The sequence below is a fragment of the Artemia franciscana genome, chromosome 13 (assembly GCF_032884065.1).
Source record: "Artemia franciscana chromosome 13, ASM3288406v1, whole genome shotgun sequence".
Classification (NCBI taxonomy): Eukaryota; Metazoa; Arthropoda; class Branchiopoda; order Anostraca; family Artemiidae; genus Artemia; species Artemia franciscana.
In genome coordinates, this window is record NC_088875.1 from 10446725 (window position 1) to 10470819 (window position 24095).

Consider the following 24095-nt stretch of genomic DNA (forward strand, 5'->3'; position numbering starts at 1 on the left):
GCTCTGAGACATGATATCCTTCTAAATATCAAATTCAATTAAGATTCGATCTAATTTTTCCAAATTAACAGTCCTCCTACCCCCCCCCCCCAACTGGTCGAATCGCGGAAACAACTATTTCAAATTTAGTCTGGTCTGGTCCCTGATGCGCCTGCCAAATTTCATCGTCCTAGCTTATCTGGAAGTGCCTAAACTAGCGAGACCAGGACTGACAGACCGACAGAAAGTGCGATCACTGTATGTCACTTGGTAAATACCAAGTGCCAAACAAAGTAATTTTTCTCTGGGGATGGAATATTTGGTTGAAGGTTGGCTTCAGTATGACTTATTTTGGAAAAGGATTATTTCCAGGCTTTGGGCAACCAATGGGTGGAAGTAGTTATAGGCCCTACTAAACTGAAGGAAAAATCGACTTTCTTAATACTTGAAACCCCCTCCCCCTCGCCCTATTTTAGATAGGGCTTGTGATATCAGAGCTCGATATGAGCCCTGATCCTAGTCATCTTTGGTCTAGCTTTCATTTGGATCCGTTGCTCCATTCGCAAGTTATACTAAATTAAACTAAAAGCTTGACTTTTTTCAGCACTTAAAACCCACTCCCCCTCCTTCTATTTGAGCTAGGGTTTTCATATGAAAACTTGATGCCTGTCACGGTCTTAGGCATCTTTGGTTCAATCTTCACTGAGATCCATCAATCACTCGCAAGTTACACTGAATTAAATGAAAAACACGACTTTTTTAGCACTTAAAGCCCCCTCCCCCTAATTAATCTAGGGTCTTCATCTTCAAACATTATGTGACTTATGGTTTTGGCATCTTTGGCTTGACTTTCATTGAGATCCATTACTTCATTCGCAAGTTAAACTGAGTCAAACAAAAAACTTAACTTTTTAAGCACTTAAAGCCCCCTCTCCTCGCCCTAATTAGGCTTGGATCTCGATCCCAGAACTTAATGCATATCATACTCTTAGGCATCTTTATTCAATTTTCATCGAAATTCATCTCTCCATTTGCAAGTTACAGTAAATTAAATGAAAAACTCGATTTTTTATAACACTTAAAGCCCCATCGCCCTAATTAAGCTCAATTTTAATCCAAATAGTTCAATTTTAATACAAATCTGACTGGCGGTTCTCCCGCTATACTCGATTGCACAGACGAGCGGACAGACAGACAGATCTCAAAAACCTATCTTGATGGATATTTTCCACTATCCAAATAGGTGATGATGCCTGGATGATGATATGCTATTGTTTTCCTTTTTTTGGATCCAATGAGCCAACATGGCTACCTAACACGTTGCAAAATCCGTCTCTCTGCCTGTCTGCGTGTCCATCCGTCTGTGATGAAGACCCTAGCTAAAATAAAACAGGGGGAGAGGGCTTTACCTGCTAAAAACAGTTTTTCGTTAAATTCAGAGTAACTTGCGACTGGAGTGATTGATCTGAATGAAAATTGAACCAAAGAGCCCTAAGACCATGACACATATCAAGTTTTGAGATAAAGACCCTAGCTCAAATTTAACAAGGGGCAGTGGGTTTTAATTCCTGAAAAATTTAAGTTTTCTGTTTAATTTAGTATAACTTGCAAATGGAGTAACGGAACGGAATGAAAACTAGACCAAAGATGCCTAAGATCAGGGCTCATATCAAGTTCTGGTATCACAAACCCTATCTCAAATAGGGCGAGGGGGAGAGGGTGTCAAGTCTTAAGAAAGTTGAGTTTTCCTTTAATTTAGTAGGGCCTATAACTTATAAATGGAGTGACAAATCTGAAGTCAGATTCGTCTGAATACCTGAATTTGCTGGAACGAATTTGACAAAATACCACTGCATTGGATCCAGCTAGAATTGCCTAGACTTGTTTATTGCAGACAACATTTAGATGGGCAAAGATTCATAGCTTCAGTAGCTTTACCAATAATATGGTCCTGAAGATGATGAAATGGTAGAAATCTGGTTCAGTTGACGAGATGACAAAACTTGAACATTAATATCAGAAATATAAGCCTAACTGGAGTACAGTATGCAACATTTAGCACAAAACAAGGGATTTTAGCTCACTGTCGACCAGTGAACTATGAAATAATTTCAGTTTACTTTGTTATATAACTTTTAAACAAAAATTAAACCAAGTGTTAATCCTACTATAATTTTTTTTTCGTCAAAAACAAATACCTTATTTCATATCCAAAAATAAAGCATGGAGCTATATCTGAGTTTACTCTAAATCTAAAGGGTGATGTTTTCTTGTACATTGCCAAAGCACACACACACACAAAAGCTGTATCTGAGTTTGCTCTAAATCTAAAGGTGAGGTTTCTTGTTCATTACCAAAGCGCACACACACAAAATTTTCGTGTCAAAGATAAAGTATTTGAAAAACAAGTACATTAAAAGTATCTTAAGTAATAAGTATTTCGTAATCTTACTTAAGTATCAAGTAATAAGTACACCCTAGAGTTTTTACTTAAGTACAAGTACAAGTAATGGAAAATTTTACTTAAGTAGTACTTCAAGTAAAAGTACTTCAAGTAAGTGACAGCACTGGTGACCTCTTACCGCCTCCCTTCACTCGCTCAAGCCTTTGGCCCTAACAAATACCCTTGGACCTTCGTACCCTACTAATGTGACATTGCTAAGCCTGAGCCTTCGACCCCTGCACGCTTTTCATTTCTTAAGGAACTATATTCTTTTTTTAACCTTGTTCTTTATGACATTTGTTGTCTATGGTGTAAGGAAAATACGCCTTCAGATCGTTGGCTACTTTGGGACGCCTATATTTTTCTACAATGCAAATTAAACTGGCATATCTGTGTTATGGGTGACAGTTACTTAAGTGCGTATGTCTGGTCTGGGGCCCTCAAGTGCACGGTACAGAATATCTCAGCTGTTACATTAAAACTGAACGGAAACATGTTGCATAAATCACGTTCGGTGCAAATTATGTTTCTTATGAGCCCGCCCTCAAGTCGCTAAAAATGCCCACTCTCCGAGAGCGCAGATACGAATTTATGTTCAAGTCTGGACACCCACTAGTCGTGAGTCAGAAGCATTGTTCGTTGCTGCCACTTCCTTATTCTAAGCGTCTGCCAACCCGAAGTAGGTATAAAATAAAACCGTCGAGATGCCGTACCAATTGTTTTACGAATTCTTTTGTTCCTTCTTTTTGTCAGTGAATTTAGTCGTTTGTAGTTCGTTCACTTTGTCATTTATTGATGTTTTATAAACTAGCATAATTTAGTTGCGGCCTCGGCCAAAATTATGACAGCTGTTTTTATTAAATTAATCTTGAATCTTGTTGGCAACCCATTGCTGGGTTTTTGGCCTATATCTCTTTTTGAAAACTGTCTAATAAACAAAAGTTTATTTAATTGCATACACTATTAAAGTCATAAAAAGACTAAAATAAGGTCTTATTATTTAAAGTTTTTTCAGAAAAAAACCTTAGGTAATTAAATAAACAAATAAACCTCTAAATAAACCTTGAAAAACTGCTCTTTACACTAATCTTCCTTACATCCGTTTTATTCGGTTCGTCAGGTGGCCAAACTGTTGCTGCTGCCAGGCAGAACTGGTCGAATCCCTGACTTAATTTTAAGCGTCACTTTTAAGTCAAGTTTGAAGATCATAGATGCCGCAGTGACTGGAAATTAATAAAGTGTGGACAACGGCCCATAGTTGCTGAACTTTGAAAATAGGCTTTTTAAAAAACTCCCAAATGTCAAACATTTCTATTGTAATACTATTTGGAAAATTTTGATTTTCAGTCGATTCAACTGAAGAGTAATTTTGTATTACAAGAAGGTTCAAATTAAAAAAAGAAGAAGAGTGAAACGCCTCAAATTTGTGTCTAATTGGAGTAAAAATTACACTGTAGTAATCGCTATTGTCGATAACTTTGAATAGAGGTCTACACCCCCCACCCCCTGAAAAACAAGGAAAACCCTATTTTATACGGATAGCAATGATGCTTCTCTCTTAAAAAAAAGCTCTTAGAGGGATTCAGCTTGTCGAACGAAACCCAATTGTCAGAATAAGCCTTGGTGCTGAAGTGTCTGTTTTACTATTGCTTTTGCTATAGTTTATAGTAATTACTATAATAATGCTTTACTATAATAATGCCTTACTATAATATATAATTACTATAATAAACCTTTACTATAATATATAATTACTATAATAATGCTTTACTATAATATCTAATTACTATAATAATGCTTTACTATAATATATTATTACTATAGTAATGCTTTACTATTACTTTTAATATAATTTATAGTAATTACTATAATAATGCTTTACCATTGCTTTTACTATAATTTATTAGTAATTACTATAATAATGCTTTACTCTAATATATAATTACTATAATAATGCTTTATTATTACTTTTACTATAATTTATAGTAATTACTATAATAATGCTTTATTATAATATATAATTACTATAATAATGCTTTAATGTAATATGTATTTACTATAATAATGCTTTACTATTACTAGTCATTTTTAATTCTCCTTTTTTTTTATTCTTGTTTAACATCACTAGTAAATACATCACTTGACGCCCTTTTATGCTCTTTCTAAATTTGATAATTACTTCTGTTGCAAATTCTTTCTTGAGTCCTAAAAGGGGTTCAAAACAGCTCATTTTAACCAAAAATTTATAAATTCATTTCTAATAAAACTGTCTAGTTAGAAAATTGACATTTGTAGCTGATTCAGGAATGGCAATTATATTCTTAATAATAAAATGTTGTTTTTGTAAATAAATTCGAAGGAATTCTCAAAAAGAGCCTAAAACCCTTGAAAATGGTAGGGAGAGAAAACGAATCATACACCATGGCAATCACCATTGTTGAACACCCTAAGTAGGAAACTTACGACCCCGATCTTGAACAACAAGGAAATGATATAACAACAAGGAAATTGAACAAAATGACATTTTTGCGTGGGTAGTAATCTTTTTCTTTTTGGCTCTGCTTCTTTTTTTATTTGCTGCTTATAGGATACTGAAACATCATAGAGTTACTTTAGGGCCTATCAAAAGCTAATTTCTATATCTAATTAATTTTAAGTAAATATATAACTATAACTTACCTTTTGGAGCTCCATTAAAGGCTCAAAAGAGAATATGCCCCGTGGATGATTATTATATATAAGAAGAGCATAAAAAATGGAACAAAGTTATATATTCACTTTCTTCCTAGCTAAATTATATGAAAAATATAAATTTACCCTGAAATATATAATTAGGCCTGGGGACTTGATAAAAACGTTGATCCCCTATATACAACTAAATTTGACACTGCTATTAATATTTATGTTTGCATATATAGGTATCCAGAGAAGTGGATTGCCGTCAAAAGGAGCTTACTCATCAAGTGCATCGGGAAATTTTGCTTCGTTGTCTGGAACAAGTCAAGACGTTGGCCCCTATTCTGATTTGTAGTATGAAGATATTCATACAAATTGCAAGTCATGCCGGAAAAGGAATCGAAGAAGCCAGTGAAAATAGAAACTATTTGGCGGGTAATTAAAATTGTTGAATTTGGAGGGTAATTTGAATTAGTCTTCATCAAACGTTTAACCAGGAAAGTACTAAAAAGTTTCAAGAGACTAAATCTGTATATATTAACCAAACATGTTGCAAAACACTACAGTATTCCCAGGAATCCAAAAAAATCAAAAGAAACTGAGGTTTGCTAGATGAATATTTCGGCTCTATATCAAAGGACTGTTGATTTTGGACTATATTCAAGAATTATGATTCTATGAATTTTAATTTTAATTGTTATTGATCACGCATTTTATTGAGTCTTGTTTTATTTTTATATATGCTTTTCACTGTCATAGATTAATTCCTCATTGTTTCACCCGTTGTTGCTTGTATTTTGCTTTTTGTTGGTGGGATTAATACTTGAATCAAATAGTCAATTTCAAGGGTTTTTAGTGGATAAAAGCTGAAAAAATATTCAAAGCTGTGTAAAATAACAATGCATGTCGGGATTAAAAGAATTCTTTCAGAGGTATCCAATATATTACTAATGTACCCAATATATTACTAATGTACCCAATATATTACTAATACACAGAGTCTAGTTCCAAAATAATGTCTTAGGCTAGTTTAATTATTCGACATAATCAGGAAAATACATTTAAACTCAATTGTCAAGTGGGTCTGTTATCTACGGTCCAGTGTTAAGCCAAAGTAAAAAAAAGCAAAATTTTTAAGTTTCATAAATGAGCTTCATGATTTTTCTAGTAGGCATTGATTGTTTTTTTCTTCTTCTTCTTTGTAATTAGAGACTAACGCGAGTTTAATTTCTGGTCAGTTTCTCATACTCTTTGACATCAGGAATTTATTTGAGTTTTAAAAATGATCCTAATGGTTTCTATAGGTGGCATTGATTTTTTTTCGTCGTTTTTTTTTAATGAATTTCTTTTATTACTGTTAGTGGAGGCTAATGCGAGTTTCGTATTTGATCAGGTCTTCACGCTCTTTGACTTGGGGAATATGTTTAAGTTTTGAAAATAAGTTTAATGGTTCTTTCTAGATGGCATTAATTGTTTTTTTTCTTCTTTTTTTGTTGGAGAGTAGCATGAGTCTTATTTCTTATCAGTTTTCTATGCTCTATGCTCTTTGACTTGGTGCATTTAAGGTAGTTTCAAAAATGAGCTGCATCGTTTTTCTTGATGGCATTGATTGTTTTTTTTTTCTCTTTTTGTTTTATTGGTGACTAACGCGAGTTTTGTTTCTCATCAGTTGGTCATTCTCTTTGACTTGGGGAGTTGGAAGACGAATTTTTCAACTAGCTAAAAATCATTCTATGTTTTTTGTTTTTCATCAAACGGTATGGATGCTTACTATTGATACAAACTATAATATTAATGTAATACATTATATCATAATGTATTTGAAATACTTCTATTGTTTTGATTCTTTCAGGTCGAATGTCAGATGAGATCCAAGAGATTATTCGTGTTTTACAGTTGACCACTTATGACGAAGAGGAGTGGGACGCTGATGACCTAACAGTTGTGAAAAAAGCAGCTGGTGTCATTGATAGTAAATTACAGGCAGCCCTTGATTGGCTCGAGGTCAGTTATTTTACCTTTTTCCAGTAGTGTAACTTCATCAAAATACTGGGGATTCAGCCTGAAAAATTCTCCCTAGCATACTTGCATTTGAAGAAGACTTTTAATTTCTAATTGTTTTCTCGATCTCTCCGGAAATCCGTCCTTCCGTCAAAATTTTCCCCGGAAATCTAAACTCGCTGAAAATAATCCCTGGATAATTCACCCGGAATGTCTCTACATGTAAAATGAAGTTGACAGGGAGAAAGTAAGGAAATTAAAAAAAATTTCGTATAGGAATTCTGTCAAATTCCCCCGTTTAAAATTACATGACATGTCTTTGACATGTCTTGTAATTTGACATGTCAAAATTAAAGACATGTCTTTATATTTCCCAATGACAAATACTATACTTAAGCGATGAGCAAATTTCATAACTTACAGGCCTCTTCCTACTCTGGAGGGTCTTTTACTCCTAAAGACATAGTTATTGGCTTTCAAATATACTAAAAAATGGCTATCTCAAAATTTTGATCAGATAACTTTGAGGAAAGAAGGAGCGTGGGAGAGGGGGGCCTAGTTACCGTCCAGTCTTTTTGGTCACTTAAAAAGAACACTAAATCTTTTAATTTCCGTTAGAATCCAACCTCTCCCGATCTACTAGGACCGTTATTTCGATACGATCACCCCTGAAAAAATTTTCTAGCTAATACTCTTTTGTGAGGATCGCAGAAAAGATAATTTGCCTCTTCCCCAAATCACAAAATTGTAAATCCACCCTCCCCCCTGAGTAAAAAAAATTCATGAAAGTTTACAAAGTTGTATATGACCCAAACGATGTATAAAATTCGTCACGACACAGCTTTGAGTAAAAAAGGTATACCTACCTAACTGCTATAAAATCTGGCAAGCTCTAATGAAACCTACTGTTTATTTGTTAGGCCTCTCATGAGAAGTAATCGCTTGCCTTTAGGCTTCAGAGACAAAAAGTACAAAATATATAGCCTGCTCTCTTGTGAAAATCTTAAAATCTCCTGGCTGTCATTGTAAAAGTTTTCTGGAGTAACCGTTGCCCATAGTATTATTTGGCATGATCATTTTCCGATTATTGATTGGTTCGGTGCTATGGACAGGGAAACACTTAATAGATTTATATACTTATGCATAAGTCCTGATCTTTCTTCTGGAAAAAAGCGCCAAATTCCACAGTTTTGCATATAGGAGTTTGAAACTGCTACATTATGGTTCTTTGATGTGCTGAATCTCATGATATGCTTTATATTAAGATTAATTGACTTTTAGGAGGTGTTTCCCCCTATTTAAAAAATCAGGCAAATTTTCTCGGGCGCGTAACTTTTGATGGGTAGCACTGAACTTGGTGAATATTATATATTTGGAATCATCGTAATAAACTATTTTTTTTATGTATCTATTGATATGAAAATTCTGTTTTTTAGAGTTTTAGTTACTATTGAGCAGAGTTGCTCCTTACATACACTTCGTTACCACGAACTGTTTCATTTTTGCCTTAACCTTTATTTTTCAAACTTAAAACAAGCTACATTTGAAACGACTCCAAAAGAAAAACAAAAACAACCTTTTCAGCCTTTTGAAAGGCAATATTAGATTGACCATTATGGCGAACAAAATCGTGTTTTTCGTTGCTTTCGAGCAATTTTTTAGATGATTTGCCTAGTGAATTTTTTTCTTGAGCCACTGGCAACTTTCCACAAATCAGGGACGAATCATGGTGGGCTCGAGGTCTCCCTGGCTTGGGTGTAATTTTTAATGACACTAATGAGGATCGATCTTAAAGTCATCAAACCTGTGATTCTGTTAAGCTGAAAAAACTTCTAAATTCTACCTTACGCAAACATAAAATAAGAAAAAAATTATCAAAATTCTTGACAGAACCCCCTTCCCCCTAGATAAAATTAGAAACATGACAGGAATGCTCATGTTCATTTTTATGTTCTATTTAATTTTTGCCATAGTCGTATAGTAAAAGATCAGAGACTCGAACCTCTGAATTTATTTATTTATTATTTATTTAATATTTGTAAAATTGTTTATTTTCTGAAACGGAAAAAGACTTTGCTGAACTATTTTGTCGGAAAAAGAAATTATGGTAAACTATTAAGAAATTATTTAATTTGCATATGTGTTATTCTGATGAATCGCTAACATCAAAGAGAATGTAAATTAGCAAGGGCATTTGAAAGTAAAGATTGAAGCATGCCTTTTGAGTGTTGAACGTTAAGTTACCTTGGTGTCAATAGAAAAAAGAAAATTCTGTAAATTTGTATGATTGTCAAATATAACGACTCAATTTGTCCTTTTTAGTCTCGCCTTGACTTCATAAGAACTAATATCGGAGTCTCAGTTCTACATAATTTTATATGGGATTTTTATGGGATTTTTTTTTTTTAACATTTTAAGGGAAATGTGATCAAAATTCTAGGATAACCATTTAATTCAGCATTGTTTATTATGCTACAAAAAACTAATTTGAAGGAATATTTTCGCTTTACATGCTCTCGCTCGCTGTATAAATCTCCATCATGAGCACGAATGTGGCAGCGACAAATTCCTCCCAGTCATCTGTCCAATTGAATGTGTGTCATATATTATGCACAACTGTAGCAGAACCACACTTGAGTGCCAACTATTCTTAAATTCAGCCTTCAGGCTGGGTTGTTGCTAACAAGAAAGGAACTAAAAAGTAATAAAGTAAATCAAGAATGGAAAGCATTAAAAAAAGAAAAAGAGCAAGAAAATATGTAATCATTTACCCGACTAATTCATACTGTTTTGTTGTTGGGTATTTTGCATGTGTAATTATAAGTCCAGCTGTCGTGTCCACATCTGGAGCATATATCGATGCCAATAATGTTGACTGTTCGCGGGAAGGAGGGTAAGGAAAAATTTTCCCTCAAAGTTTTTTTTGCCCTCACTTTCAATATTTAAAAAATAAGTTTTTATTTACCCCCCTCCCCCGCCCGCCCCTAATTTCCGGCAATTGGCACAATTTATCAATGGCTAGGGATGCTTCAAGACCGTACTTTTCTCATAAAAAGTTTTTCATATCTGATTTTGTTTTCTTACATTTAAGTTTTTGGGCTTGACTATAACACATGGAAAATTCAATTTTAGAGATGACAGTTTTGTCCATGTTTTGATTAGAAGCTTTTTTGTTTTGGCTTGTCATTCCAAAATGAATTTTGAGATGGTGTGATATGTTTGCAAGAACCTAGAGACAAGTGAAAAGCTGATAGTGTCTTTTGACTTTGTGTAGTAATTACTAGGTTTTTGACAAAATTTGTTACTTTCATTCTTATGAGTTGTTTGACATTCTAATCACATGTATCCCTTCTCGGCCTTTTACCTAAGATCAAAGAGTAGTATCTGTTCTTATTAGCTTATTTTTGATACGATTCCTACATGGGACCCAGAATATTAGACTGAATTTTGGAAACCGGAGGGATGTCGGAGCTTTCTCTGCTCCCTCCACGCGTTAGCCCAGTATCGCAGTACCTCCGGGATTGGTGCACCCCTTCCGAGGGGAAAACTAAGCTGATTAAACCGATGCTAACATGCGAGTAATAAGCTTTTTCAAGTTTAATAGACACCACACTTACGGCTTCCTAGTCCTTGAAATTTGGAAATCACATTTTTTATCTAAGAAAAAATGAAAAATTCTATATAATTTATAACGGTTGATGGCGCAAAACGGAATTAATCCATCCTACCACCCTTGACTTAGACAATAAAAAGGGGAAAATAAAGACATTAGGATGCCAGCTATTAAGACAGAGTACTCAATATTCTATTATGTGAAAAAGGTTGTATATACCTGTGTCTGTTCCACTAATTCTAGCTTTAGAGTTGCATTTCAGACAACCATATTTATGTCGAAAGATATTTGAGAAATGTTATATCTTTTCAAATCATACTTACCCAGGGTTGTCACTGAGGCTGTTTGTACCATTTTTTGTACGTTTTAAGTAAAAGGTTACTTAAAGAAAGAAAACTATCGAAAATGGGGTTTTTAAAGGCCAAACGACAATACTGAAGAAAATACAGAAAGCGAATATTTCAAGAGAACATCTTCTTCAGCGCCAAGAAAATAATATAATCAAGGAAAAAACAAAAATAAAAAAACAAACGCGGAAAGTACAACAAAACCAATGAAAAAAAAACCGCCAAAGATTAAATAAAAAACCAAAAATTAAAAGAATTAAAATCAAATATCTAATAAACAATAAAAGTGAGCTATTCGCCAATATCTGTGATTTGCACAAAATCCAAACAAATTTGAACTGCCAACGACGGATACTAACGAACAACTGAGAAATAAAAGAAACAAATCAGTCACTCGAACAAACAAAGCAGCAATTGAACAAATCGGAGAACTAGGTCACCTGATTTCTGATTTTAGCCATTGCATTTCTTGCGGATACCCTTTGAGACCTAAGGGGATGATGATGTATTTGATTATGTGATTGAGGAAGTGGTTCAACGTTTATTTCAGGAATTACGAAATTATCGGCTTTTCTTCTGAGAAAACCGAAATACGACTCATTTATTGTTAAATCACCTGAATTTCTGTTCAAAGCTAGACCTAAATGTTGGTATTTATAAATTTCAACAGCTTCTCTGTACTGCTGGACAATACCTTTGTCATGCAGAAATAGGCTAGCTTTTTTTATTGTTTATTAGGTAGTTGATTTTAATTCTTTTAATTTTTGGTCTTTTATTTAATTTCATTTAATTTTTGGCTTTTTTTTCATTGGCTTTGTTGTACTTTCCGCGCTTATTTTTTTGTTTTTTCTTTGATCGTATTATTTTTGTTCGCGCTGAAGAAGAGAGGCGGTTATTCTCTCGAAATATTTACTTTTTACGTTACGGTCCTAAAAACGTTAAATTTTTATTATGTTTGAATTTGTGTTACAGTTATGCTATGCTTTTGAGTAATGTTGCATATTTTCTCGGAAATTTATTTTTTCCCGTGACACTGATTACACTGACATGAGTATCGACATCCTTGACATTAGTGATTATCCTTGACATTGACATATAGTGACTAAATGACTGACTAAATTTTACTGACTAAATTTAAACTGACTAAATTTAGTCAAACTGATAGGAATGGATACAAGTTGTTGGTGATTATTTGTCGTTATTTTTACTTTGATTCAGGTGAAATAAGGGAAGAGTTTTTTGCTCTGTCTGAGGTTCGCGATGCCAGCACGAATGGTTTGTAGACTCTTATTTGTATGGTACTCAATGACTAATGCATTCCTTACTCGAGTATAATTGGGTTTCCTTTGGACAGTGCCTGTGTAATGCTAGGTAAACGGAACACCTTGGTACTTAGATTAAATAGATTTACCCTCGCTTGCCATTATTTTTTGTGTTTACCGTTTGTTCTCACTCTGTTCTTCTGTCGCATGCAAAAAACTTCCATCTGACATTGTGCAATTCAGTCATGATTTTATAATAATATTTCATGAAGTACAAAGGGACAAGCAGGGCTAAAAGAGTTTCAGCTTTTTCTACAGGTTGCGGAGCCTCATCTGCTCTATCCATGTGCAGCATGATGGTTGGTGCTTGAATCTGTTGTAGACCGCTTGATTGAACAAAGGGTGGTACTCACTCAGTATTGAAAGTAATAGCGTGTGGAGCCTCATCTGCTCTATCCATGTGCAGCAAGATGGTTGGTGTTTGAATCTGTTTTCGACCGCTTGATTGAACAGTGGGTGATACTCATTCAATATTGAAAGTAATAGCATGCGGAGCCTCATCTGCTCTATCCATGTGCAGCAAGATGGTTGGTGTTTGAATCTGTTTTCGACCGCTTGATTGAACAAAGGCTGGTACTCACTCAGTATTGAAAGTAATAGCGTGTGGAGCCTCATCTGCTCTATCCATGTGCAGCAAGATGGTTGGTGCTTGAATCTGTTGTCGACCGCTTGATTGAACAAAGGGTGGTACTCACTCAGTATTGAAAGTAATAGCGTGTGGAGCCTCATCTGCTCTATCCATGTGCAGCAAGATGGTTGGTGTTTGAATCTGTTTTCGACCGCTTGATTGAACAGTGGGTGGTACTCACTCAGTATTGAAAGTAATAGCATGCGGGGCCTCATCTGCTCTATCCATGTGCAGCAAGATGGTTGGTGTTTGAATCTGTTTTCGACCGCTTGATTGAACAAAGGGTGGTACTCACTCAATATTGAAAGTAATAGCGTGTGGAGCCTCATCTGCTCTATCCATGTGCAGCAAGATGGTTGGTGCTTGAATCTGTTGTCGACCGCTTGATTGAACAAAGGGTGGTACTCACTCAGTATTGAAAGTAATAGCGTGTGGAGCCTCATCTGCTCTATCCATGTGCAGCAAGATGGTTGGTGTTTGAATCTGTTTTCGACCGCTTGATTGAACAGTGGGTGGTACTCATTCAATATTGAAAGTAATAGCATGCGGAGCCTCATCTGCTCTATCCATGTGCAGCAAGATGGTTGGTGTTTGAATCTGTTGTCGACCGCTTGATTGAACAATGGGTGGTACTCACTCAGTATTGAAAGTAATAGCATGCGGAGCCTCATCTGCTCTATCCATGTGCAGCAAGATGGTTGGTGTTTGAATCTGTAGTCGACCGCTTGATTGAACAATGGGTGGTACTCACTCAGTATTGAAAGTAATAGCATGCGGAGCCTCATCTGCTCTACCCATGTACAGTAAGATGGTTGGTGTTTGAATCTGTTGTCGACTGCTTGATTGAACAGTGGGTGGTACTCACTCAGTATTGAACATACCATTTTTAGAAGGAAATGACATGAGTGCTCTCAATCTTCAGTTGGGTTGGGTCAATCCAAAAGTGAAATTGTTTTATTGCTTCCTTAAATAAATGTTACCCTTTTTTGACAGATTAAATGTCGAATTTCAGAGTGTAGACCTGAAAGTCCTTAAATTAAAGTCTATTGTTTAATATCTTCTTCCAGAAACAGGATCCAATTTCATTAGCGACTATCAGCTGAGGCCTAGAAAAACCTGTCCATCTACAATTGATTTTTAACATCCTCGAAATTTCAGGAGAGGAGTTCAGATTTCAGCACGATGGCTGGTGTTTGAATCTGTTGTCGAAGGTTTGGTTCTGCCAACCAATGCATAGTGCGAGTTTACCATGCAATAAGAAAACAAGTTATTATGGAATTTGGAAAAGGTTCAAGTGCACCAAGATATTCTGATGAGAAGATATAGGTTGATAGAAAAAAGTAGATATGTGATATATCGGAGAAACCGGATACCAATCGAAGAAAACTTCGTTCACTTGCAACAAACAGTCAACGAAAAGAAATTCAACGTATTCGGATATGGTGCATTCTGATAAGCAGGAGTCATGGAAACATGACGGAAAAACCTGGTATAAATTTGAAAAATCTTCATTTTTCAAAAATAAAAAATTTCAAAAATCTTCACAGCCTGATGCTTCCTGTTCTAGACCTGTTTAAGACAGTATTGTTGCTGAAAGACCCATATCCTTGTACAATTTCTTTAATGACTGCTGTGTAAAACTTGAATATGATAACAGTCCATGTCTAAACGAAAGGGGATATGAAAGTCCAGCCTTCCAGTGTTCAAGGAAAGATTCCGTGGAAATGTTTACTCCTCCGATAATGCCAAATACAATGAGAGATTAGATAAAAGAGCCGAAAAATTTTGTGAAAAGCCCATCACAGCGCCGATGGAGATACAATATGACCGAATTAATGGTGTTGCCAGATCACGCAGTTCCCACAACAAAGAGGTTAAATATCCGCTTAACGTGTTATTTTCAAAAACAACATCTTCAAACATCATAAAGGTGTAGGGTTTTATTAAGGATGTTAATTCTTTCGGAACTGAAATCAAAATTCTTGTTATGTTAAGTTTTTAAAGAAAAATTTTGATATTTTATATTTTTCTTTGCCTGCTTAAAGATTTTTTTTTACATATTATATATTATCTTATTTTTTTTATATTTTTTTTTTACAATATTTTTTCCGTTGGTGATGGTTGTCCTGTGTGTGATTGAGGTTATTGGTCTTTTTTCCTTTTCTCCGCTTCACTGTTGTGACGAAATTGGATCCATTTCTTTTTTTAATTTATTTCTTCGTTTGCATAAAAGTAATTTTTATTTAGTTGATCCCCCCGAGAAAGACTTTGAAAATAAGGTTGCGCCAGAAATGATCTATCAAATAGTGTTATATTGCTCTTTAATTTGTTGCAAGAACTGATTATTATTTGTGAAATCAAGCAAAATGGGTAGGGCTGTTACATGTGATATTTTTGCACAAGATTGGTATTATTAGGTAGGTATGATAAGAGGTAATTTTCTGCAATTAAAGAAGAAAAAAAAAAACATTTCGCGAAAGAGAGCAAAATGGGTAGAGCTAATTTTCGCGAGATCTGTTGATAGGGTAGAGACAGTCAGAGATGTTTAGAAACATATGTTTAGAGATAAAGGTAGAAAAATCTGGGCTTATGCATATCTGTATTCCTGCTGAAAGGAAGTTTGGATCCTAGGAGGAAAATATGTGCAAAAAGAAGAATATATGTTGTAGTGCTATTGAGTTTACGTTGAGAGCCAACTCTCACTTTTCCTCAGTAAAAAATTGTCTTTGTCTTTTTCCGTGCCCGACTTCGTCTTTTATGACTAAAAGATTATCGGCGATTTTTCAAGTTCGAATTTGTGAATTAGATTAATATTGATCGCCGAAACGATATGTCGCTAGAAAGAACGAAATCTTCGTTTAAACCTCCCTTCTCCCGCTATTTGGCTGTATATGGTTTTCTACAGCGGTGTGCAACTAAAACCCGAGGTGAGAAGGAGAACACATAGAGTATTTTGGTTTGCGATGGTGATCTCTAAAACTAATATTTATCATTAGAATCTCGTATTTGAACCTTAAAACTTGTATTTATTAGATTGGTACCGATTTCTCTTGAGAAAAGAGGCGAAATTGAATTTTGCAAGCCCTCGTCTTTACTTTGTACATAAGGCTGTATAAAACTAGAATGTGGGAGGGGAGCAGATAGTATATTTTCCTATTGAACGGGAATGTTAAATCAACTGTGATGGTGATCGTTCATACTGGTCGTTTAGGTATACGATTAGATCGTTAAAACTACTACCAGTACACTTTGATGTTAGAAAAGACCCAGTTCAGTCCAGTCCAATAAAATCTACCTATTAGTCTACTTTCTTATCTTCAATACCTATGGGCTAGTAAGGCCATAGCCAAAATTTTGTTCGGGGGGAGAGGGGCACAAAAAAACCTAAACAATGCATAGTAAATCTGTTTATGTGCATTTCTGGTACGTCTTTGTGAGTCGGACTAAAATTTTGGAGGAGGGAGGGGTCAAACTTCCTGCCCTTCCCCTAGATACGGCTTTGGGACTTAGCTAACTAACCTTAATGATGTCAGCTACTCTTTTTTTTTTTATACATTTTTTTTCAATATTTGATGTATGAGGTTTGTTCGAATTAAGTGATGAGTTTTATTTTTCAGGAAAAATATTGATTTATTCATTAATATCTATTTTTCCTATTTAATCCCCTGGGATAGAATACATTTGTTTCATCGCCTTTTCCGATCTTTGAAGGACTTCTTTGGTATTGTCTTGAGCTCTTCTAGCGATGTGGTCTTTTCTTTTGGTCAATTTTATTGTGATTATTGTGCTTTAAATTTTGATTATAATGTTGACCAACTATGTTTTGTCACCAACTATGACTCTTTTGAGTAGATCTGGGAATCGCCATTGAAGTTATGTAATAGATTCTGAGTGATGTTTATTCAACTAGTTCAATGATTTCGAGGTTGATGTGGTAGGGCAGTCAGGCACTGCCAATAATACCTTCTTGACTATCTTTGAAGTTCTTATACAATTATATACATTTTCTGCCTTAATTTAGACTCCCCAAATAAATCCGTCTGCATTTCAAAGGCAATAGAGCACCTAATTTTATCTGTTATGTAAATTTGATACATTCTTTGATGCATTTTTCGAAAACGAAAAGTTGTAAAGCTAGCAACAACAGGTCTAACGTTAATAATCGTGAAATATGAACTAACATGGAAAAAACTCGTACATGTTGTAAACACTCGTTAATCAAAACACTCAGTATATGTTGGGAGCCAGTTTACCAGCATAGCAAAAAAAAAAAAAAAATTAACGACTAGAGTTGCAAACTCTGCAAAATTTCGAAACTTACCTTTTTGTTTGGACATTTCTCGTATATTCAATCTGTTATAATCTATACTCTCATATATGTGTGATTACTATGGTCATTTTCAGAACAATAATTTGTATTTTCAGGACTCTAATGCCTTACGAGGTGGCGTTGGCGAAAAATCCTTGAGGAATATTCTTGAGATGTCAAATCGAGTTGCAGAACGTGCTCTGCCAGAAGACGCTGAGATGATTTCTAAGCATGTCTCCGAAATTTCATCTCTAACGGATGCCTTGGGAGAACTGCGTGCTGATGGAAAGGGTACGACACCACAAGCAGAAGGATTGGCTAGAAGTCTTAAAGGCAAACTAGTAGAATTGTCTAAGCTGGTCAACTCGTCTGTTCAAAGAGCTGAAAGATCTGGAGTGTCGCAACCTGCTCATACTGTTCAAGTAAGTTAGTTAGAGATTAGGGAAAAGTAATAGGACAACCTTTTGTCGAGTTGGTGACCATTCACATAGATGCACAAGGAGGGGAGGGGGGCTTTCTAAGTTGTGTCTGAAGGATCTGTTTTATCTTGAAGTTTATCCTGCTGAACTGTATATAATCACTGTCTGAAAGTTCAATTTTTTTCTTACCTTTTTTCAACTCCAGTTGAAATGTTTCACTTTAATTTATGGCATAAAAATGACAATTCATCGTGTCGCATGCTCAAATTGACTAATTAGAGCAAATTGACTAATTATAAGCAAATTGAATTTAACAGACTGAACTTTGCATGTGATTTGTGTCTTCTTTTGAAATTATTTGCCTCAGTTATGCTCACAATCCTTGCCTGAGCTAGGCGGTAATTACCCCAAAGTAAGTCTGTTTGGTATAGGTAAAAGAGAATATATTAAATGTAAACAATTTAAATTGTTACCAATCAATTTAAATGAAATTTAAATGAAAATTTAAATTTCTGAACATGTTTATTACGCTACGAAATTTGCAAGTCAAATTTGTGAACATAATTATCTTGCTATCAAATTTCTCATCAAACAAATTTGCCTTAAAATTAGCGGAAATCCCTTTTTTACAGTAGGATTAGCGGGTAATTAAGCAGTAGTTAGTGGATTATACTGAATGTTACAGCATAAGTTTTGAGAAACAAATAATTAGCAGGTACCTGTATGGCAGCTGGAATAAATTTTCCAGGAATATTTCATAAAGAAAGAGAAATCCAATGCCGTTTTATCTATCTTTAGCAACAGGCAGGCGGACATGCGCGGTTGAGGGTCAAAAATTCTATATTCTCTGAGTTTCTTGGCCCTTTTTACACTACTACTAAGCTATATCTTTCTTTATCTTATTTGTCTATCTTTATCTATAGCATTATTTGTTTTTCTAAAATAACTAAGGAGCAATTAACTTTTGCTCCTTTCTTTGTAATAGTACTAGAAAATTTGACAGTAGTAAAAATAAAAACCAAAAAACACACAAACAACAGCTAAGACAGGTATATTATTTGAAATACGGATCAGTCTTACTTGAGAAGCTAATCAGAGTAGATATTATCAGTTTTTATGTGTGTTCAAAAATTTTTACTCATCGGCTAAGTCTTGATAATTTTTCAAACTGGTCCTCATCCTCAGGCATGAATGTAAAAACACTGAAAAAAGGCTTTATTTCTATAATCAGTTTACTTGGTTCAATTTATTTATTGTCAATTTATTTCTCTAGTCAATTAATAAACTTCATCTGCAGGTTCTATCTTCATCTACAGGGAATAGATTAATGAAAACTTGTTTTTCTTACGAAATTCTTATATTTCATGCCTGAGAAGTAGCAGCGGTTAAGAACGCCAAACCACTGACCCGTAATTTCTCTGGCGGGATTCAAAATTGCTTTCGCTGAAGAATGATTTCATTAGTGTTGTATGGGAAAAATGTAGCGCAATGGTGATGAAAACTTTCATTAGAGTCTGGATTCTGTATCTTGGGGCATCTTCTAGGCTAGCAGGGTTGCCAACACCATGTAACTGACCAGAGTTTACTACAGCAGTGCCCCCCACCCCCTCCGCAAAAAAGGAAAACGATATTGTTTCTTCGTCATTGTTCTGCTGGGTTGGCTTTTATATACTTTTATAAATATGCTACTATGTTTTTGACAGGGTCGTCTAGAGCAAGCAAGGAAATGGCTTACAAATCCTACAATGGACAATGCTGGTCTTGGCCAACAAGCCATTGGATTGATAGTTGCTGAAGGAAAGCGGGTTGCTGAAGGTCTGGCTGGAGAAAACAGAACAGAGATTATATCTCTTTGTAATCAGGTCGACTCATTGTCTCGTCAACTCGGTGATCTCTGTCGTAGTGGACAAGGACACCAACCTCAAGCTCAGGCTGTTGCCAGGTATTTTGACACCTACCATCTCTCTCTCTGTTTTTCCTTCTTCCTCTCTCTTTCTTTCTTTCTCTCTCTTTTTTCTTTTTCCCTCTTTCTCTCTTTCTTTTTCTCTTTCACTTTCTGTTCCTCTCACTCTGTTTCTTTCTGTTTCTCTTTATCTCGGTGATCTCTGTCGTAGTGGACAGGGACACGAACCTCAAGCTCAGGCTGTTGCCGGGCATTTTGACACCTATCATCTCTGTCTCTCTCTCTTTCTGTATATCTCTATTTTTTTTTTCTCTCTCCCTGCCTCTCACTTTTTCTCTCCAAAACTGTCCACAAAAGGAAGGGGTCTTCCGTTCAGATTCGAAATATGTTCATCCAAGTGTTGACAAATTGATATAAAAGGGCACTCTTTTGGGCCTAAGACCCCACCCCTGCCCCTCTTTCTTCTTTCCCACAGAACGATCCATGGACCTTCTTCTTAGTAGTTTATATGCAAACATAATGACACTATGAAACGACGTTTGACAAATTAGGTTTTCAATACTATCTGAGATACTATTTTTCTTTTGGCTTTGAATAAATTTAAAAGAGAAAAACATAACATATACTTTTTATTTGAAGAAAAATAAGCCATGTTTTCTTTTTGAAAAATGAAAATTTCCTTTTTACATTAATGTTTATTCAAAATATAATATTTGTACTTCAGAATCGAAAGCTTTAATCGCTAGATATTTTAAAATAACGTTTTTTTTTTCACCAACGTTATCAGGCTATTTCAAAATAAACCTTAGAAATGAGGCGAAATAGAATTTTTAATGCCACATATTACTTATAATGCTTTTTATTTTTGTCAGTTTTGTTGTGTATTTCAATTTGTTGTTTCCCATCAACGTCATCACTTCAGTGTAATATAAGAATACGCTTTTTATAAAAAGCGTAATTTTTACGGAAAATTACTTAAATTTTATTTTACGTAATTTTTTTAATTTTTACATAAAAAACGTAGTTTTTGATGCTCCTAGTTTATGACTGTCGCAGAAATTGGATGAGTTAAAGCAGAGGATTCTAGGAGCGCTAGTAGGGTGGGTGGTTGCAATTTCGGTGGATATTGTAACTGTTAAAGCAATTTACTGAGGCTGTAATAACACCCAATTTAGGATGTTTAAAAAATAAGCGTATTTTCTCGAATCTTTTTCGTAAAGGACGTAATTCTTTACATAAATTTTTACGTAAAAGAACGTAATTTTTGATGCCCCCAATCAAGTATTCTTTTTCAGACTGTTGTCGCAGAAATTGGATGAGCTAAAGCAGAAGATTCAAGGAGCGCTAGTAGGGCGGGTGGTTGAAGATTTGGTTGATATTTTGACTCCTTTAAAACAATTTACTGAGGCTGTAACAGCACCCGAAGGGACTCCAAACAGAGAGAAAACCTTCAATGAAAAGGCTCAAGCTTTGGTTGATTTGTCATCACAAGCTGCACAGACTGCACGACTGGTTGCCGCTGGTGGAAGTAATGGCAATAAAAAACTCGCTGAATCTCTTATTGGTGTTGCAGCTCAGGTACTTAAATTTCTACCTTGAAATCTGTCTATTAAAGCTAAAAACATAAAAAATATTGAAATGATTATTGAGACCTAAGTCAAGATAAGTTAAGTCAAATATTGAAATGATTGAAACCTAAAAATAACTAGAAAATAGTTGTTTTGTTTACATAAAATTTGTATGTCAATGTCACATATAGTAATATCTCAGTTTTTACCAAAAAGTAATTGAAAATGTTTCTACTAAGCAGGATTCAACAACAACTTATTAAATATAATTCATGCCGGCTTGAAAACCAGATACAAACAAAGCACGAATATGCTTGAAAAATGCAACCAGTACACAATTACTAAATTATACAACTAACCAAATCATCACTAAAATAAACACAAATAAAGAACAACAAAAAAAGATATTAATAGTAGATACAGAATAATAAAAAAAACAGAAAAAAGACCAAAAACACTTAAGTTGTCTTCTATCGTAATTCAGTCCCACACTTACCAACTGCCGGCAAGAAAATGCTTCTTTAACCGGTTTTTAAACTGCGTCACCCTTTCCACTTCCCGAATTGAGTCTTGAAAGGTTTTCCAGACTACCGGACCCGGTTGCTTTGCCACATGGGTTGAACGAACCGGATTTCTTGGCTCACTTACCAGGTCTTCAGCATTTCTCGTAGCATATCCGTGATAAAATGAATTAAAACGAAAAAATTATTAAAAACATCAGGTGCGAAACTATTCCAACTCTGGAACACAAAAATACCAATCTGAAAATCTTTAATTTGATCAACATTCAAAATCCTAAGTTTCCTAAAAATCAACTGTGTACTTAAAACCCCTGTATCATACTTACCAATTAACCTCACTGCTTCATTTTGCTGAATCTGTACTCCTTTAAAATTGCACAGAAAATTGTTAGCGCAAATCATGCATCTATGATTTTTATACGGCGCAATCAAAGATTAATATAAAAGAACTGAAACATGAAAAATTAGAAAATGTTGAAAACGTCTTAAAATCTCAAGACCACACGCTACCTTACTCGCAACCACATTAGCGTGTCTTCTGCAGCTGAGATTCTGATCGAGAATGAATCCGAGGTACCTAGGATTTTACCTAATAGGCACTAGGTACCTAGGTACTAGGTACATCCTCAGCCTGCTTTAACAAAGAACCATTTATTGCTATTTCACTGGAAAGATTTGGAGATACACCCGTCCGATTAAACAGAATATAATTACTCTTTGCCGCGTTAGTGCTAAGCAAGCTAGTGTCTACAATCTCGCTCAACCCTTGCAGAGCTCTGTTTGCTGTCTCGATCAATTCTTCAAGAGTCTTCGCTGCCACAAAAAGTGCTGTATCGTCGGCAAAAGGTGTTATAGACGCACCAGGAATACATAACTACATTATTTGGTCTCTGTCTGTTTGGCTTCAGCGGACAAGTTTATCGTATGCAGTAGTTATGATGCTACTAAATTGCGCAAAACCTTCACATGGGTCTTCATGATTCAAGACAGATTCAAAATATGTTGCACTTATTTCTTCTTTAAACATCCAAACTTTTGAAGGCTTAATCTCTCGAACAATTTTATTTTGCTTTTTATGGCGTGACGCTTGTAAATCTAATTTAAATACCACTGAGAAATGATCAGATACCAAATTCACTCAAATATTAGAAAACGCTTTTCGGGTATACTTTCAAAGACAAACACATTGTCAATCAGGGTAGCAGAGTGATCTATGATCGTTGTAGGTATCGTTAGTGTGGGAAAAAGATCATTAGAAACAAAAAATTTGAAAAATCTAGGTTAGAACCACCCGTAGATAAAAGATCAAAATTAAAATCACCCATGCGTAAAAAATCTTGCTGTGATTTTTATATATGTGATTTTTAAATATGTGTGATAAATCACACATATTTAAATCTAATAAACACTTTCATAGTTCTCACTGTGAAAAAAAAGGAAAAAAAAAGGCGAAACTGAGCTCTAGGAACAGGTAAATAATTATAAAAATAATAAATGAAAAGTAACCAAAACATTGATAGAAAATAAACTATAACAACAAAATAGGCACAAGCAACTAAAAGAAATCCGTCATTGACCGAATCCTGCAAGCAATAGTGTCTGTTGGGGGGGGGGGGGTTGATTTCTGAACCATCATTAGAAGACTTTGGAAACCTTCTGTGGAATCCTCATACGACGGACTTGGAGGTTCATAAACAACTGACAGGATAATTTATCCTGGCGCCAAGCCTCATTCCAATCTCAATTTCATTAGAAAATATTTTTATCTTACCTTCTCTCCAGACATCATGATCCTCTCTTGGCTTCCGTTTAAGTGAATCAGTTACTGTCAAATCAAGTCCTCCGCGGCTCATTGAAGCTCTACTCCTCGCAGTTAGCTGATTGCCCGGAAAACTAAAAGACGAGAGAGGACTATCCTGACTCAAAAAAGTCTCACAAAGGGCCATAACATACAGATTCCGAAATTTCGAAAGAAAATCAAATGTCTTATCATACGAAGAAGTAAAGTGGTAGCTCCACGACCAACTATCTAAACCAGCATTTTGCATAATCCCAAGATACGAGCAGTTGCAATATTTACCAAACTGCCAAGGTCTATAACTCACTGTAGACTCTTCATTCGCCAAATCTGAAAGTAAGTAACTATCAATAACGGACGGGTAACTTTCCTACCGGCTCAACCTCCATATGGTACTCATTGATAAATCACACATATTTACATCTAATAAACACTTTCACAGTTCTCATTGTGAAAAAAAAAGAAAAAAAAAAGGCGAAACTGAGCTCTAGGAACAGATAAATAATTATAAAAATAATAAATGAAAAGTAAAAAACATTGATAGACAATAAACTATAACAACAAAATA

General features: G+C 35.0%; 1 protein-coding gene and 1 non-coding gene across 3 annotated transcripts in view; both read left to right on the top strand.

The window, feature by feature from the left end:
- LOC136034502 (vinculin-like) overlaps positions 1-24095 on the top strand; it is a gene marked incomplete at its 3' end in the record, with an annotated part of 72437 nt that overhangs the window by 16251 nt on the left and 32091 nt on the right. For both annotated transcript variants that reach the window (XM_065715721.1, XM_065715722.1), the window contains 5 exon segments: positions 5341-5533; positions 6951-7102; positions 17435-17740; positions 19441-19679; positions 20936-21218. In XM_065715721.1, coding sequence (XP_065571793.1) covers positions 5341-5533; positions 6951-7102; positions 17435-17740; positions 19441-19679; positions 20936-21218 — 1173 coding nt within the window.
- LOC136035120 (U2 spliceosomal RNA) lies at positions 10444-10634 on the top strand. The gene has a single exon (XR_010619341.1). It is a non-coding gene; the product is annotated as a U2 spliceosomal RNA (small nuclear RNA).